Source organism: Phyllobates terribilis, unplaced genomic scaffold (assembly GCF_046119375.1).
Source record: "Phyllobates terribilis strain yellow unplaced genomic scaffold, ASM4611937v1 Scaffold_11__3_contigs__length_659146591, whole genome shotgun sequence".
Classification (NCBI taxonomy): domain Eukaryota; kingdom Metazoa; phylum Chordata; class Amphibia; order Anura; family Dendrobatidae; genus Phyllobates; species Phyllobates terribilis.
Window position 1 is genome coordinate 551,500,096 of NW_027362771.1, and position 19,937 is coordinate 551,520,032.

The 19,937-nt window shown below is 43.0% G+C and overlaps 1 protein-coding gene across 2 annotated transcripts in view; it reads left to right on the forward strand.

Moving 5' to 3' along the window:
- Window positions 1-539: 539 nt before the first annotated feature.
- Window positions 540-19,937, forward strand: part of LOC141165325 (chromaffin granule amine transporter-like) — an 83,919-nt gene continuing 64,521 nt past the window's right edge. Inside the window, exons 1-2 of one of the 2 annotated variants that reach the window (XM_073650927.1) lie at window positions 540-758; window position 809. In XM_073650927.1, the coding sequence (XP_073507028.1) occupies window positions 675-758; window position 809 (85 nt within the window). In that variant the 5' untranslated portion in view covers window positions 540-674. The remainder of the gene's footprint in view (window positions 759-808; window positions 810-19,937) is intronic. The other variant, XM_073650926.1, reaches the window with a different exon arrangement.

Consider the following 19,937-nt stretch of genomic DNA (forward strand, 5'->3'; position numbering starts at 1 on the left):
TTGCCTCGAAAGGACTAGTCTCAGGGTTCTGCTCACCATTTATCGGAATAGGAGAAGAATAAGGCTTGGACATTGGCTCAAATTGGTCTTTTCCCCTTAACGATACAAATCTCTCCAGAATTTCTTGCCTCGAAAGGACTAGTCTCAGGGTTCTGCTCCCCATTTATCGGAATTGGAGAACAACAGGGCTTGGACATTGGCTCAAGTTGGTCTTTTCCCCTTAACGATACAAATCTCTCCAGAATTTCTTGCCTCCAAAGGACTAGTCTCAGGGTTCTGCTCTCCATTTATCGGAATAGGAGAACAACAGGGCTTGGACCTCCTTTTTCACACTTTGATGATTGCCTCATGGCTCCCTACGAGCAATATCTAGCGATGTCCCTATGATGTATGACAGGCTACTTACATCTGTCCATATGGAGATTTCCTTTTCTTTTGTCACCCTCAGGCACAAAAAAACTGAGCAGGTCAGCCTGTCCCAGGAAATCATAGGGAAAAGCAAACACTGTTCAGTGACTCACATCCCCCTATCTCTCTTTTCTCTCTGAGATGGAGGTGATAAACAGTGACAGAGAGCAGGCTAGACAGTACCTTATTAACCCTCTCTTCCCATGACGCACACACTGGCTGCAGGGCGAAATCTGGAAGGTGGTTTACAATAAAGTGGCGATTGGATGGAGTCTGTGATCTGGACTGACACAAGAGACAGACCAGCATCTCCCAAGCAATACGACAGTACCTCCGAATGTGTTCAGAAGGTAAGATCACATCTTTACTGCTCTGTAAATCTCCGATTACTGCATAGAAGGGTCTATAGGATGGTGGTGGTAGTAGTGTTGATGATGGTGGCTACATAGGGCAATTCATCCATTTTTTTTCCACTAAACATGCCTAGTAATGGAAAAAAAAGTTGATGAAAGAAATTGTAAGGGCAGATATAATGGGCTAAATGCATTGAGTTTCAGATGTAGCAAAGCTGAATTTCTCGTTACCTGTTTGGAAGACTATTCTGTAAAAAGCTCAGCTCTACTACATCTCTATAAAGGTGATAAGTTCTTTAGAATCTTTATTATCTGCCTTAAGGGACTTGGAGTATAATCATAGACTGCGCACACCTTTACATTATTAATTGTATTACGTGTGTTTATTATATTGGGGTGACGCTGCCATCTAAATCTTTGGGGTTTGCATTACTTGCACATTGCAATGGCTGCTGCAGTCCCATGTAAAAGCTTGCAAAAGAGATGGAAAATCATGGGAGCTGCAACAAATGTTGTACATGGGGGAAAAAATTGGTTCTGGAACTTTAAAAATTGTTTATATCCCTAAAGGGTAGAGACAAGTGGTGGCATGGCCCTATTCTAATAGTAGGGGTTTAACCTCTTTTTCAGCCTAAAGCCAAAAGGGATTGTGAAACAGTCTTAGGGAAACAAACATCAGGAAGATTGTATTTTATTAGTCTGATACTATAGTGTCCATGGGGATAAGTGGTGCCATTGGTGTCTGATCGCTGCTTATCCCCCCTCCCAGATGAAATTGCTTGCACCTTCCGCTGTGTATATTATGTACATTAATAGGAAACGCAAGACAATCCTAGATGAAGGGCTATTGTCGGTTACTTGTAGACCTGACCACATTTTGGAGCCTCTGAATATTTTATATTAAATTTGCAATAGATGAATCTGTTATAATCCTAAACATTTACAGTGCCTTGAAAAGGTATTCATACCCTGTGAACCTTTCCACATTTTTTCACGTTACACCCACAAACATTAATGTATTTTATTGGGATTTTATGTGATATACTAAAACTAAGTAGCAAGAATTTGTGAAGTATAAAGTAAATGATATTTGGTTTTCTAATTATTTGAAAAATTTTAATCTGAAAATTGTGATGTACATTTGTATTCAGCCCCCCTGAGTCAATACTTAGTAGGACCACCTTCCCTGCAATTACTGCTGCAGGTCTTTTGAGGTTGGTCTCCACCAGCTTTGCACATCTACAGGCTGAATTTTTTTCCATTCTTCTTTGCACACTCGCTCTCGCTCAGGAGATTGGATGGAGGCGTCTACGAACAGCAATTTTCATGTTTTGTCACAGATTCTCCATGGGATTTAGGTCTGGACCTAATTAGGTGACTGGGCCGTTCACACACATGAATATGGTTACATTTAAACCATCCATTCTAGCTCTGGTATATTTAGGGTCATTGTCCTGCTGGAAGGTGAATCTACGCCCCAGTCTCAAGTCTTTTACAGCCTCTAACAGGTTTCCTTCCAGGATTGTCACTGTATTTAGCTCCATCAAGCTTTCCATCAACTCTGACCAGCTTCCCCGCCCCTGCTGAAAAAAAGCCTCCCCACAGCATGATGCTGTCACCACCATGTGTGACGTAGGGACAGGATGATGTGCAGTGTTAGTTTTTTGCTACACATAGCATTTTACACTTAGCCCAAAAATTTCTACTTTTGTCCCATCTGACCTGAGCACCTCTTGCCACAGGCTCAATGCGTCCCCTACATGGCTTTTTGCAAACTGCAAACAGGACTTCTTACGGCTTGCTTTTCAAAATTTACTTTATTCTTGCCACTCTTCCATAAAGGCCAGATTTGTGGAGTATACGACTAATAGTTCTCTTGTGGACAGATTCTCCCACCTGAGCCGTGGATCTCTGCAGCTCCTCCGGAGTGACCATGGGTCTCTTGGCTGTTTTTCTCCTTGCTTGGGATATCAGTTTAGGTGGATTCTGAAAAAGTAATTCAATAATGCCAGGATTTGACCAATTTATCATTGGTCCTCTACAGAGAAGTTGTAAAGTCCTCATTTTCAATTCTTGCCAGTATTGGACTAGGATGTGAATGGCCCACCAGCAACATTCACTCTGCAGACCCAATGTCCAGGTACACGCAACAATTACATTACCCTCATTCACAAAATTACCTATGCGTCTATATAATAATAAATGGGGTAGTTTGATAATTAAATGAGATGTTTCTTGTGTATGTACATAGTGAAACAAGTTTATTGTGCCAACTACTTCTCATATAGGTGGAGTGGGGGCCTAATCCTACACAGGGGCCCACCGAGGAATTCACCTGTTCCCGTGAGCCAGTCTGAGCCTGCTTCCAGTATTTTCAAAAGTCAAAGTTTTAGTTTTCTGTTTCCACAAAGCTGGAAGCCAGCTCTAGAAGGGTTTATTAGATGACGTACAGTGGCATAGCTAGAGTAGGGTGATCCCCGGTGCAAAATTTAGACCTAGTCCCCCCCCTCCCGCATCTTGGTCAGATGAATGGGTCCTTGTAGTGTTCTAAGTCCTATAAGGACATACGAGTTGCACCCCCTCCCCCTTTATGTAGTAATGTTCCCCATCTTGGGCTCGTTCCTGGTATACATGTCTCCATCCTGGTATATACAGGTGCTTCTCACAAAATTAGAATATTCTCAAAAAATGTAATTTATTTCAGTTCTTCAATACAAAAAGTGAAACTCCTATATTATATAGTCATTACAGAGTGATCTATTTCAAGTGTTTATTTCTGTTAATGTTGATGATTATGGCTTACAGCCAATGAAAACACAAAAGTTATTATCTCAGTAAATTAGAATACTTTATAACAACAGCTTGGAAAATGTTTTAAAATCCGAAATTTTGTCCTACTGAAATGTATGTTCAGTAAATGCCCTCAATACTTGGTCGGGGCTCCTTTTGCATCAATTACTGCATCAATGCGGCAATGTGGCATGGAGGCGATCAGCCTGTGGCACTGCTGAGGTATTATGGAAGCGCAGGTTGCTTTGATAGCAGCCTTCAGCTCATCTGCATTGTTGGGTCTGGGGTCTCATCTTCCTCTTGACAATACCCCATAGATTCTCTATAATAGATTCTCTATGGGGTTAATGTCAGGCGAGTTTGCTGCCAATCAAGCACAGTGATACTGTTGTGTGTAAACCAGGTATTGGTACTTTTGGCCGTGTGGACAGGGGCCAAGTCCTGCTGGAGAATGACATTTCCATCTCCAAAAAGCTTGTCAGCAGAGGGAAGCATGAAGTGCTGTAAAATGTCCTGGTAGACGGCTGTGCTGACTTTGGTCTTGATAAAACACAGTGGACCTACACCAGCAGATGACATGGCTCCCCAAACCATCACTGATTGTGGAGACTTCACACTAGACCTCAAGCAGCTTGGATTGTGGCCTCTCCACTCTTCCTCCAGACTCTGGGACCTTGATTTCCAAAAGAAATGCAAAATTTACTTGCATCTGAAAACAACACCTTGGACCACTGAGAAACAGTCCCGGTCTTTTTCTCCTTGGCCCAGGTAAGATGCTTCTGGCGTTGTCTATTGGTCATGAGTGGCTTGACACAAGGAATGTGACACTTGTAGCCCATGTCCTGGATACGTCTGTGTGTGATGGCTCTTGAAGCAATGACTCCAGCAGCAGTCCACTCCTTGTGAATCTCCCCCAAATTTTTGCATGGCCTTTTATTAACAATCCTTTCAAGGCTGCGGTTATCCCAGTTGCTTGTGCACCTTTTTCTACCACACTTTTTCCTTCCACTTAATTTTCCATTAATATGCTTGGATACAGCACTCTGTGAACAGCCAGCTTCTTTAGCAATGACCTTTTCTGGCGTGTCCTCCTTGTGGAGTGTGTCAGTGACTGCCTTCTGGACATCTGTCAAGTCAGCAGTCTTCCCCATGATTGTGGAGCCTACTGAAATAGACTAAGGGACCTTTTTAAACGCTTAGGAAGCCTTTGCAGGTGTTTTATGTTAATTATTCTAATTTACTGAGATAATGACTTTTGTGTTTTCATTGGCTGTAAGCCATAATCCTCAACATTAACAGAAATAAACACTTGAAATAGATCACTCTGTTTGTAATGACTCTATATAATATATGAGTTTCACTTTTTGTATTGAAGAACGGAGATAAATAAAATTTTTGATGATATTCTAATTTTGTGAGAAGCACCTGTATGTCCCCCATCCTGGTATATATGTCCCTCATCCTGGTATAAATATATATGCCCTCCATCCTGGTATATATGTTCCCCATCCTGTTATATATATTCCCCATCCTGGTATATATGTCCCTTATATTGGGCCCCATCTTGGTATATACCGTGGTGTGAAAAAATGTTTGCCCCCTTCCCGATTTCTTACTCTTTTGCACGTTTGTCACACTTAAATGTTTCAGATCATATATCAAATTTAAATATTAGACAAAGATAATATAAGTATAACTACAAAATGCAGTTTTTAAATGAAGGTCTTTATTATTAAGGGAAAAAAAAATCCAAACCTACAGGGCCCTTTTTCACACTACTGTATATCCCCCATTCTGGTATATATGTCCCTTATCCTGGATCCTGGGCCCCATCCTGGCATATACAGTATATCCCCCATTCTGGGCCCCATCCTGGTATATACAGTATATCCCGCATCCTGTACCCCATCCTGGTATATACAGTTTATCACCCATCCTGGGCCCCATCCTGGTATATACAGTTTATCCCCCATCCTGGCACATACAGTATATCCCCCATCCTGGGCCCCATCCTGGCATATACAGTATATCCCCCATCCTGGAATATACAGTATATCCCCCATCCTGGGCCCCATCCTGGCATATACAGTTTATCCCCTATCCTGGAATATACAGTATATCCCCCATCCTGGGCCCCATCCTGGCATATACAGTTTATCCCCCATACTGGCATATACAGTATATCCCCCATCCTGGTATATACAGTATATCCCCCCATCCTGGGCCCCATCCTGGCATATACAGTTTATCCCCCATCCTGGAATATACAGTATATCCCCCATCCTGGGCCCCATCCTGGCATATACAGTTTATCCCCCATACTGGCATATACAGTATATCCCCCATCCTGGTATATACAGTATATCCCCCATACTGGCATATACAGTATATCCCCCATCCTGGAATATACAGTATATCCCCCATCCTGGAATATACAGTATATCCCCCATACTGGCATATACAGTATATCCCCCATTCTGGAATATACAGTATATCCCCCATCCTGGGCCCCATCCTGGCATATACAGTTTATCCCCCATCCTGGAATATACAGTATATCCCCCATCCTGGTATATACAGTATATCCCCCATCCTGGGCCCCATCCTGGTATATACAGTTTATCCCCCATCCTGGCATATACAGTATATCCCCCATCCTGGGCCCCATCCTGGCATATACAGTATATCCCCCATCCTGGCATATACAGTATATCCCCCATCCTGGCATATACAGTATATCCCCCATCCTGGGCCCCATCCTGGCATATACAGTATATAGTAATAAAGTAACACCAGCTCACCTGAGCAATGACGTCCTGAAGCAGAGGTGTGATGAACCATTCGCAGTAGTTCCACAGCATAAAGAGAAAGGATTACCAGCATCATGAATAGTTAAAAAATAGGTTTCTTTATTGTGAAAAAAGCTCTTAAAAACAGATTCCATAGTCACATAGTGTAGCCAGGGCAACGCGTTTCGAACGCTAAAGATGCGTTCTTTGTCAAGACTGGCTTGCATATGGCATACCCATGGTATATAAACCATTGTTCACCAATCGCATAAAAAATGGAAGTCACATGATACATAGATTTGCATACAAAAATATAAAACCAATTTGCAGAGTATATGCATAGTAAAAACAATTACATGACAAAGAAGAAATCACATATACATAGAAAAGTTACTCGCTATAATGGAACAGCAGTTCCCTCTGTAAATTTAGTCCATTTGGTTGGCAAGTGTTCAGATGATACATCCAAAATGCTTCTCGATCAAGCAGGCGTCTCCTATTATCACCGCACTGAGGATCAAAGGTAAGTTTTTCAATGCCAAAGACCTGAAATGAGGATGTCTCTCTATTTTGCTGCTCAATAAAATGTCTGGAGGCGCAAGAAATGTTCTGATTAGTGACATTAAAAATATCAGAAAGATGTTCTGCCACTCGCTGTTTTAATTTTCTTATAGTGCATCCCACATATAACAGATCGCAGCTGGCACATCTTATGATGTAAACCACATAATTACTGTAGCAATTCAGACAGCTTTTTATATTGTGTGTTTCACTAGAATCAGCATTAGTGACGATTTTAGTGATTTTTACATAGCGACAAATGCCGCATCTGGTATAACCACACTTGTAAAACCCTTTACAATTAAGCCAGGTATGCCGTTTTTGTCGATTATTTGGGCGACTAGATGCCAATAGCCCCCCTATTTTTTGCGCTTTTTTTGCCACCACCAAAACTCCAGAATCAAGAATTTTAGATAATACAGTATCCTCATATAAAATAGGAAGATGTTTCAGTATTATATTTTTAATCATTTTGAAATTGTGAACTATATCTAAAGAAAAAAAACATTTCGATTTTTATGTGCTGTAATATCATTGCGATTAATCCTTGCTCTAGACAGATCAATTAGATCCAGTCTATTTTTACTGTCCACAATTTTTTCTGCTCTCTTTAGGGACCAATCCGGATAACCCCTAGATTTCAATTTATTTTTACACCTGATGAATTCTTCATCCAATTTGTTGGCATTGCTACAGTTACGTTTGATTCTTGTCAGTTCCCCCACAGGTGTAGCTTTTATAGAATGGCGCGGATGTCCGCTTTGGGCATGTAGAATGGTATTCCCAGATATGGGTTTGGAAAATGTGGAAGTAGTGATGGAACCATCAAGAATCTCCAATTTTAGATCAAGAAATGATACATCTGCCATACCAGAATTCATCAAGTATTTAAATAACAATGAATTTAATCTTTCTTTCACTTACACCTTTGATTCTAAGTGTACAGTGCTGGCCAAAAGTATTGGCACCCCTGCAATTCTGTCAGATAATACTCAGTTTCTTCCTGAAAATGATTGCAATCACAAATTCTTTGGTCTTATTCTCTTCATTTAATTTGCTTGCAAGGAAAAAAACACAAAAGAGAATAAAGCAAAAATCAAATCATTGATCATTTCACACAAAACTCCAAAAAAGGGCCTGACAAAAGTATTGGCACCCTCAGCCTAATACTTGGTTGCACAACCTTTAGCCAAAATAACTGCGAACAACCGCTTCCGGTAACCATCAATGAGTTTCTCACAATGCTCTGCTGGAATTGTAGACCATTCTTCTTTGGCAAACTGCTCCAGGTCCCTGATATTTGAAGGGTGCCTTCTCCAAACTGCCATTTTGGGATCTCTCCACAGGTGTTCTATGGGATTCAGGTCTGGACTCATTGCTGGCCACCTTAGAAGTCTCCAGTGCTTTCTCTCAAACCATTTTATAGTGCTTTTGGAAATGTGTTTTGGGTCATTGTCCTGCTGGAAGACCCATGACCTCTGAGGGAGACCCAGCGTTCTCACACTGGACCCTACATTATGCTGCAAAATTTGTTGGTAGTCTTCAGATTTCATAATGCCATGCACACGGTCAAGCAGTCCAGTGCCAGAGGCAGCAAAGCAACCCCAAAACATCAGGGAACCTCCGCCATGTTTGACTGTAGGGACCGTGTTCTTTTCTTTGAATGCCTCTTTTTTTTTCCTGTACACTCTATGTTGATGCTTTTTCCCGAAAAGCTCTACTTTTGTCTCATCTGACCAGAGAACATTCTTCCAAAATGTTTTAGGCTTTCTCAGGTAAGTTTTGGCAAACTACAGCCTGGCTTTTTTATGTCTCGTGGTAAGAAGTGGGGTATTCCTGGAAATCCTACCATAGAGTCCCTTTTCATTCAGACGCCAACGGATAGTACGGGTTGACACTGTTGTACCCTCGGACTGCAGGGCAGCTTGAACTTGTTTCGATGTTAGTCGAGGTTCTTTATCCACCATCCGCACAATCTTGCATTGAAATCTCTCGTCAATTTTTCTTTTCCGTCCACATCTAGGGAGGTTAGCCACAGTGCCATGGGCTTTAAACTTCTTGATGACACTGCGCACGAAAGACACAGGAACATTCAGGTCTTTGGAGATGGATTTGTAGCCTTGAGATTGCTCATGCTTCCTCACAACTTGGTTTCTCAAGTCCTCAGACAGTTCTTTGGTCTTCTTTCTTTTCTCCATGCTCAATGTGGTACACACAAGGACACAGGACAGAGGTTGAGTCAACTTTAATCCATGTTAACTGGCTGCAAGTGTGATTTAGTTATTGCCAACACCTGTTAGGTGCCACAGGTAAGTTACAGGTACTGTTAATTACACGAATTAGAGAAGCATCACATGATTTTTCAAAGGGTGCCAATACTTTTGTCCACCCCCTTTTTTAGGTTTGGTGTGGAATTATATCCAATTTCGCTTTAGGACAATTCTTTTTGTGTTTTTTTCATTGAAGACAAATTAAATGAAGATAATAATACCAAAGAATTTGTGATTGCAATCATTTTCAGGAAGAAACTGAGTATTATCTGACAGAATTGCAGGGGTGCCAATACTTTTGGCCAGCACTGTATATCATTTCTTGATCTAAAATTGGAGATTCTTGACGGTTCTAATTGACCTGTCTAGGACAAGGATTAATCGCAATGATATTACAGCACATAAAAATCGAAATGTTATTTTCTTTAGATATAGTTCACAATTTCAACTGATTAAAAATATAATACTGAAACATCTTCCTATTTTATATGAGGATACTGTATTATCTAAAATTCTTGATTCTGGAGTTTTGGAGGTGGCAAAAAAAGCGCAAACAATAGGGGGGCTATTGGCATCTAGTCGCCCAAATAATCGACAAAAACGGCATACCTGGCTTAATTGTAAAGGGTTTTACAAGTGTGGTTACACCAGATGCGTCATTTGTCGCTATGTAAAAATCACTAAAATCGTCACTAATGCTGATTCTAGTGAAACACACAATATAAAAAGCTGTCTGAATTGCTACAGTAATTATGTGGTTTACATCATAAGATGTGCCAGCTGCGATCTGTTATATGTGGGATGCACCATAAGAAAACTAAAACAGCGAGTGGCAGAACATCTTTCTGATATTTTTAATGTCACTAATCAGAACATTTCTTGCGCCTCCAGACATTTTATTGAGCAGCATAATAGAGAGACATCCTCATTTCAGGTCTTTGGCATTGAAAAACTTACCTTTGATCCTCGGGGCGGTGATAATAGGAGACGCCTGCTTGATCGAGAAGCATTTTGGATGTATCATCTGAACACTTGCCAACCAAATGGACTAAATTTACAGAGGGAACTGCTGTTCCATTATAGCGAGTAACTTTTCTATGTATATGTGATTTCTTCTTTGCCATGTGATTGCTTTTACTATGCATATACTCTGCAAATTGGTTTTATATTTTTGTATGCAAATCTATGTATCATGTGACTTCCATTTTTTATGCGATTGGTGAACAATGGTTTATATACCATGGGTATGCCATATGCAAGCCAGTCTTGACAAAGAACGCATCTTTAGCGTTCGAAACGCGTTGCCCTGGCTACACTATGTGACTATGGAATCTGTTTTTAAGAGCTTTTTTCACAATAAAGAAACCTATTTTTTGAACTATTCATGATGCTGGTAATCCTTTCTCTTTATGCTGTGGATATACAGTATATCCCCCATCCTGGCATATACATGACTCGCCCCCTGGGCCGTGGGGCACTCGAGACCGGACTTCAGGGCAATTCTGGGAGTAGTAGTGGCGACCCGGTCCCGTGGCTCAGGGTGGTCAGACCAGTGCTAGTCTATGATGTGCTGTAGGTAATGTCCGACTACGCCACACGTGGATTGCGGTCAGGGAGGACCGCCGCTGCAAGGCAGACCGCTGAGGCTGGTGTTGGGAATGCAGCAGGGAATAGTACAACTCCCCACGGGAGGAGTGTAGCCTCAGGGCAGGAAATAGGATGCTGGGGGTGATGGTGCAGGCGCAGCAGTAACCACACAGAGTCCAATAATGCAGTCCAGGGTCTTTTACTGATCTTATCATAGACCCAACAGGAGTACAGGGTAGGAATGGACCTGGGTGTCTGAGGGCATTCGGGCGAGCTCCGCTGGTCAGGGTGAGTGGGTAGGCCTACCGTTCTCTCTCTCTGCCCTTGCTGACTATCTCCCCCTTTAGTGGTATGATAGCCCACGTCCCTGAGCTTGCCATGTACTACGCCTGTATGGCTTGCGACTCGGGCCTTAGGTACCTGTAGCTTCTCCGTGCTGTACCGGTCCTTCTGTGTGGCGGAGCCTCCAGGCTTCTTAGGCCAAGGGACCTGAAATCCCTCGCAGGTAGATGATCTGCTGCAGGACTTGCAATCCTGACTGCCTCGGACCCCAGTGTCCGGTATGTAGTTCTCTCTCTGCCAGGACCAGCTCTCGTCGCCTCTGTCCCTGGCTTTCTGCTCCTACTTTGCCTCCTAGACTCCTCAGCTGCGGCTGACCTGTCCCTCGGCTTCTGGGAACCCTTCTGGATACTTCAGAAGTGGGTCCTGGTCTCTCCAACCCTGCCCTCAGTACCAGTTTTTATAGGGGCAGCCTGCTCCCCCTACTGGCCTGGGACAGGAGGTGCGGCATGCAAATGGTCCATGACCAGAGAACCTCCCTCCTGCTCTCAGACACAGCCTTACAAGTTTGTGGCATCCAGGCCTGGGGTGACACATACAGTATATCCCCAATCCTGGCATATACAGTATATCCCCCATCCTGGCATATACAGTATATCCCCCATCCTGGAATATACAGTATATCCCCCATCCTGGCATATACAGTATATCCCCCATCTTGGAATATACAGTATATCCCCCATCCTAGGCCCCATCCTGGTATATATATCCCCCATCCTGGTATATATGTCCCTTATCCTGGTATATATATCCCCCACATGTCCCCAATTCTGCCGCTGTTCTTTAACGCATAGAAAAAATAGAAACGATTATACTCACCTCCCTCTGCTCCCCTGCAGCGTGGCGTCCTCTTCTGAAGCCAGCAACTGACTTCAGTGTGCAAGTGATGGGAGTGCGTGACGTCACTGCCATGCTCCCCAGTCACGTGCACACCGATGTCAGCAGCTGGCCTCTGATTTGCCGGCAGAGTGTGATGCAGTGCACAGACCCAGCGGGTCACTGCGCTGCAATACACCTCAGTTGAATGTGCGTCCGAGGATGCACATCCATTTGAAGTTTGTGCTGGCATTGGCAGGTGCCTTACCCACACGGGACCTCTGTGACTGCGATCGTTACGCCCCTGATGACGTACTACCAGATGCGTGAGTAGGTTCCTATGGTCCCCAGGGCAACTTTTCGACCAATAACCCCCCCACCACCACCTGCTCTTTGCTCGGATGCCACAGTGTCACTGCCCCTTCTATGCCTCTAAATATTAATAATACCCCATTTATTGCGTCCATTTATTAATAATAGCCCCCTTTACTGCCTTTATGTAATAATAATGGCCACCTTCTATGGTTTCATATTTTAATAAATGCCCCCTTTCTGTCTGTCACCATGGGATATTTACATAACATGTCTATTAAGCCCATTACCCGCCAATCCTGTTTTCACCTTCATGACCAGGCCAAGTTTTACAATTCTGACTAGTGTTACTTTATGTGGTAATGACTGTGGAATGCTTTAATGGGTCCCAGTGATTCTGAGAATGTTTTCTCGTGACATATTATACTTCATGATAGTGGTAAAATTTGTTCAATAAAACTTGCTTTTATTTGTGAAAAAAATCAGAAATTTGGCAAAAATTTAGAAAATTTTGCAATTTTCAAACTTTTAATTATTATTCCCTTAAACCAGAGGGTTATGTCTCAAAAAATAGTTAATAAATAACATTTACCACATGTCTACTTTACATCAGCACAATTTTTTTTGTCAGGAAGTTAGAAGGGTTAAAAGTTGACCAGCGATTTCTCATTTTTCTAACAAAATTTACAAAACCATTTTTTTTTAGGGGCCACATCACATTTGAAGTGACTTTGACAGAATATATGCAAAATTGACACCATTCTAAAATCTGCACCCCTCAAGGTGCTCAAAACCACATACAAGAAGTTTATTAACCCTTCAGGTGCTTCACAGAAATTTTTAACATTTAACTTTTTTTCACATAAATTTTACTTTAGACCCAATTTTTTTTTACTTTCACAAGGGTAAAAGGAGAAAATGGACTCCAAAATTTGTTGTGCAATTTCTCCTAAGCATATGTTTTCCCCATATGTGGGGGAAAACTACTGTTTGGGTGCACGGTAGGGCTCGGAAGGAAAGGGGGTAAACTACTGTTTGGGTGCATTGTAGAGCTCGGAAGGAAAGGAGTGCCATTTGACCTTTTGAATTCAAAATTTGCTGGAATAATTAGCGGAAGCCATGTCTCATTTGGAGAGCCCCTGATGTGCCTAAACAGTGGAAACCTTCCACAATTAACTCCATTCTGGAAACTAGAACCCTCATGGAATGTATCTAGATGTGTGGTGAGCACCTTGAACCTCCAGGTGCTTCACAGAAGTTTATAACGTTGAGCTGTGAAAATAAAAAATCACATTTTTTTCCCACAAAAATGTTATTTTAGCCCCAATTTTTTCATTTTCTCATGGATAGCAGGAGAAAATGGACCCCACAATTTGTTGTGCAATTTCTCCTGAGTATAGAAGGGAAGAAGCACCATATTGGAGTTCAGATTTTGCTTGAATGGTTTGAGGGTGTCATGTCACATTGGCAGAGCCACGTTCAGTGTTTTACATCACTTACTGTATTTGTAATCCAATACCAGGAGTGGAACAGTCAGAGGAAAAGTATAATAGGAACACGTCACCACTTCTGCATTATTTACCCACTCCTGGTTTTGGCTTACAAATACTGATGTAAAATACTGACCAACTACTGAATGTGTGAACATGGCCTTAGGATTAGAGATTACTTGTTTTCACCGGAGAACCTCTCTAAGTGCATATTTGCTACTGTGTAATAGACACAGGACAGGGAGGGGTTAAACGTCCAAGTAATTAATCTCTATTGGGAATAAGGAATCTTCCCCTTATTGATATCAGAGAGAACAAGTGACCGCCATACACAACACAATCCCCTTTACTTAGACCAATAACACCACATACAAGAGAGAAATACCGCCACACCATGACCAGACCTCATATTACCACCACATAGTGATTGAATAATGCCACATACAAAGTATAATTACCGCCACACCATGACCAGACCACATATTACCACCACATAGTGACCGAATAATATCACATTCAATACCACATTCAAGGGATAAATTCCTCCACACCATGACCAGACCACATATTACTGCCACATAGTGACCGAATAATACCACATACAAGCAGAAATACCGCCACACTATTACCAGATTACATATTATCACAACATGGTAACCGAATAAAACCGCATACAAGGAAAAATACCACCACACCATGACCAGACCACATATTACCACCACACAGTGAATGAATAATACCATATCCAAGGGACAAATACCATCACACCATGACCAGACCACATATTACCACCACAGGGACCAAATAATACTACAATAATGATCATGAAAAAAAAACATAATACTAATAACATGAATATTACCACTGGTGACATTATACACAGGAGCTCTGTATATAGTATCAGTGTACAGGTAATACAGAGCTCCTGTGTATAATGCCACAGGTGATCACTGTATTATCTGTACACTGATACTATATACAGAGCTCCTGTGTTTAATGTCACTGGTGATCAGTGTACAGGTAATACAGTGATTACCAGTGACATTATACACAGGAGCTCTATATATAGTATCAGTGTACAGGTAATACAGGGATAACCAGTGACATTATATACAGGAACTCTGTATATAGTTTCAGTTTACAGGTAACACAGTGATCACCAGTGACATTATACACAGGAGCTCTGTATATAGTATTTAGTGTACAAGTAACACAGGGATCACCAGTAACATTATACACAGGAGCTCTGTATATAGTGTACAAGTAATACAGGGATCACCAGTGACATTATACACAGGAGCTCTGTATATAGTGTACAGTGTATAGTGTGCGTGTACATGTAATACACTGACATACCTACAGTATGTGAGGTATATACACTCGTACCAGTGTCTCCTATGTGCTGTATATACACTAGTCCCAGTGTCTCCTATGTGCTGTATATACAGCAGTCCCAGTGTCTCCTATATGCTGTATATACACTAGTCCCAGTTTCTCCCATGTGATGCCCCAGTGTCTCCTGTGTGCTTGATATACACCAGTGTTTCAAGATGTATTCTATGTGTTGTATATCCACCAGTCCCAAAGTCTCCTATGTGATGCATATAAAGCAGTCTCAGTGTCCCCTATTTGATGTATATACGGCAGTCTCAGTGTTTCCTATGTAATTTATATACACCAGTCTCAGTGTAGCCTATGTAATGTATATATAGTAGTCCTAGTTTCTCCTATTTGATGTATATACAAAAGTCCCAGTGTCTCCTTTGTGCTGTATATATACCAGTCGATCATCAACAATCTTAAATACGCAGACGATAAACCATTGATAGCAACAGGCGTAGATGGAATGAAGGGCTTATTACGGAGTGTCAAGATGTAAAGCTTGAACATGGGACTGCTACTCCATACAAAGAAGACAAATATATTGAACACTGCCAGGTACGAAAGGACACATTTGAGATGGACGGTGTCACGCAAGGTGTGGGAAAGACTAGGTGCAACACAAAGGGAAGAGGGGGAGAAAGTCCAAACACTAGGAAAAAGGGGAGTGGAGACCCCTAGGTAGATCTAATATCACCCTGCCTACCCTACTGTCCCTATATAGGTTTCACACCTATCGCCGAGCAGAACCCTAAACCCTGTATGTCCTTAGAGTTTTGCCATAGATAGGGAGGGGGAGAGGTGAGAACTGCAGGCCTCACTACAATCTAAAGCAACAAGGTAGACAAACAAAGGGGAAAAACTTAGCTTGAGCAGACACCAGAGGGGAAACACTAACTGTCCTCCAAGGGCACAAGAGAAGAAGTCAGCCAACAGCTAGTGCTCCAAGCATGCACAGGTACATAGAAGTATCACCGGCAGTTGCCTGGAGCAAACTGAGAGTTTTTAATTCCCATGCAAGGGTGTTTCAAACAGCAGCTGGATGGGGGTCGCCGCTGGGTCTTAAAGGAAGAAGGATTAAGAAGGTGTCTGCAATGCCAAGTGCAGTGACCTTCTACAGCCAGATCCAGAGTGACTGTCTGTTACACCTGACACACCGGTGACAGTACCCCCCTTCTATGAGTGGCCTTCGGACACTCAGGACCAGGTTTCTCTGGATAAGAGGTGTGGAATGCACGAACCAACCTGGGGGCATTCACCTCTCATGCTGAAAACCACATCTTTTCCTCTGGACCATAACCCTTCCAATGCACCAAGTACTGTAGGTAACGATGCTGGAGACGAGAATCTACAATCCTCGAAATCTGAAACTCCAAATTACCATCAACCATGATTGGGAGCGGCGGCAAGGGAGAGGACTCAAGAGGTTCTACATGCTTCTTGAGCAGAGACCTGTGAAAGACATTGTGGGTCTTAAGGGCCTGAGGTAGATCAAGACGAAACGCTGCTGGGTTAATGACGGCAGTTATTTTATAGGGACCAATAAATCTAGGTCCCAGCTTCCAGGAAGGAACCTTCAACTTGATATTTCTGGTAGACAACCACACAAAGTCATTCACACTCAGGTCCGGACCTGGCGAGCGTTTCTTGTCAGCCATACATTTGTACCTGCCTCCCATGATCTTCCAATTACTCAGACCCCCCTCCCCTCTTCCCCGCCACACAGAGGAGAGCGACAAAGCAAAATGTTCCTCCTCAGGAATTCCCGAAGCCTCTCCCCCACTGAAAGTACCAAACTGCGGATGAAAACCGTATACACCAAAGAACGGTAAACTGCTGGTAGATTCTTGGCAATGGTTATTAATAGCAAATTCTGCCAGTGGTAAGTAAGATGCCCAATCCTCCTGGTTTTCGGAGACAAGACACCTGAGGTAAGTCTCCAAATTCTGATTAATGCGCTCGGTCTTCCCATTTGACTGAGGATGGAAGGCAGAGGAAAAGGACAAAAGGATAGCTGCACCCCCAGTCGAGAACAGAACGCTCTCCAGAACTTGGAAACAAACTGGGTCCCCCAATCTGACACCACATCTGAGGGAACCCCGTGAAGCTTCACAATATCATTTATAAACATCTGAGCAAGAGTCTTAGCATTCAGAAGTGCCGGTAATGCGACGAGGAGAGCAATTTTACGGAACCTATCTACAACCACCAAAACCACAGTTTTGCCTGCAGATACCGGTAGCTCTGTAATAAAATCCATGGACAAATGTGTCCATGGCCTGCTAGGAATAGGTAGTGGAAGAATACCAGACGGACGGGTATGTGATACTTTAGAACACGTGCAAATACTGCAAGCAGACATGTGTTCAACCACATCCCGATGCAACCCCGGCCACCAAAAACCCTCACCCTCCAGTTCAGGGTACAATGCCGAAATGACTACCCTCTTCTGAAAAATCGGGGCAGGGTTCTCATAGTCACCACCACCAGGGAAGCTCCGGGACAAAGCATCAGCCTTGACGTTTTTTGATCCCTGGACAGAAAGTGACAACAAAATTGAACCTAATAAAGAACAGGGACCATCTAGCTTGCCTAGGGTTGAGACGTTTAGCTGACTGAAGATATGACAGGTTCTTATGGTCTGTGATAACAGTAATAGGATGGGCAGCCCCCTCCAGCCAATGTCACCTTTCTTCGAATGCCAATTTAAATCACCAAAAGCTCCCTATTACCCACATCATAATTTCTCTCAGCCGAAGATAATTTCTTAGGAAAGAAAGCACATGGACGCTATTTACCAGGGGACGGACCCTGAGACAACACAGCCCCAAACCCCACCTCCGACACATCAACTTCCACAATAAAGGATTGGGAAACATCGGGCAAAACAACTCTTTAGGGAGGAAAAAGCCTGCAGGGCGGCATCCGACCATTTAGAAAGATCAGACCCCTTCCTTGTCATGTCAGTGAGCAGTTTCACAATTATCGAATAATTTTGGATACATTTCCGGTAAAAATTAGTAAAGCCCAGAAAATGCTGTAGAGCCTTCAGGTTCTCGGGACGGTCTCAATCAAGAACAGCACGGATCTTCTCCGGATCCATCCAAAAACCCGAAGATGACTACAGGTACCCCAAAAACTGCACCTCCTGGACGGCGAAAACACACTTTTCTAGTTTGACATATAGTTTGCTATCCCTTAACATCTGAAGCACCTGTTTAACATGCCCCCGATGTGTCTCAAAATCAGGTGAGTAAACCTAAATATCATCTAGATAGACCACCACAAACCTGCCCAACAAATGATGGAAAATATCATTAATGAAATGTTGGAACACCTCAGGTGCATTGGTCAAACCAAAAGGCATAACCAGACTCTCGAAATGCCCTTCAGGAGTATTGAACGCTGTTTTTCATTCATCTCTGATTCTAACCAGATTGTAGGCTCCCCTTAAATTCCAACTTGGAGAACACCTTAGCTCCCACAACCTGGCTGAACAAATCAGGAATCAGAGGGTATGGATCTCGGATGGTAATTTGATTTAATTCCCCGAAATCTAAACAGGGACTTAGACCGCCATCTTTTTTCTTCACGAAGCAGAACCCTGCCACCACGGACGAATATGAGGGTCTGATATGTCCCTTCTCCAGACTTTCCGCAATGAAATCCTTCATGGCTTGTCTCTCAGGGCCAGAAAGATTATATAGTCTGGACTTTGGTAGTTTAGCTCCGGGGTCAGGTTAATAGAACAGTCATATGCACGATGAGGAGGCAAATCCTGACACCCCCTCTCAGAAAAAACGTCCTCAAAACCAGACAAAAACGCAGGTAAGGTCTCTGTAGAGACTGTAAAAAGGGAAATGTTTAAACAGTTCTCATGGCAGTAATCTCCCCACTCAACGGATTGTTTCACCAACCAGGGTAGACCCAATTGGAGTGGGAAGACTGTCCAGGACATAGCAAGGGATTATCTCACAATGAACTGACCCCACCCTCAGTTCAATCTGTTAGAGCTTTTGTGCAAGTGGCGCTGAGTCGATGGCGAAGATGGAATTGGGCTTAGCTAAAGTACAGCAAGCAAGACCATGAGTTCTCACAAACTCAGCATCAACCATGCTGACCCAGCTCCATTGTCATCAAACACAGAAATTTTCTCAGTCTTGCTCTCTAGCACCACCTCTGCTGTCAGGACAAACCGAGAACTGTGGGTTGATGATAAATGTACCCCTTGATTATCCAACTCCAGACTACCAACGGTTACTCGGGTTTTCTTTTGCTTAGGAATCGAGGGACAGGCCCCAATAAAATGTCCCTTCTTTCCACAAAAAAAAACACACGCCCTTTTTTGCGCATCTCAGGGGAAACGTACAATGCAGAGGCACCCCCTAACTGCATGGGTTCTTCCACCTCCCCCAGTACTAGCTCACCCCCGGAAAAGGGGCATTACCCCTAAGAGAGGGATCCGGAGAAGGTGGTCTCACCCACCTATCCCGAAGGCGTCTATCAACACATGTGGCCAACGACATGGTAGCCTCCAAGGACTCTGGGGTTTCATACACTGACAAAGCATCTTTCAACCTTTCAGTAAGGCCCTGACAAAATTGGCTTCTGAGAGCCGGGTCATTCTATTTGCCCATCAACAGAATTCAGAGCTATACGTCTCTACTGACTGATTCCCCTGCTGAAGGTGACGCAGCCTGGACTCAGCCAAGGAGATTCCGTCAGGGTCATCATAGTTGAGGGCTAGAGCCCCAAAAAACCCCACCATTGACTGGAGACAATCCGAACCCTGCGGTAAAAAGAAAGCCCAGGATTGAGGATCTCCTTGCAGCAGTGAGATCA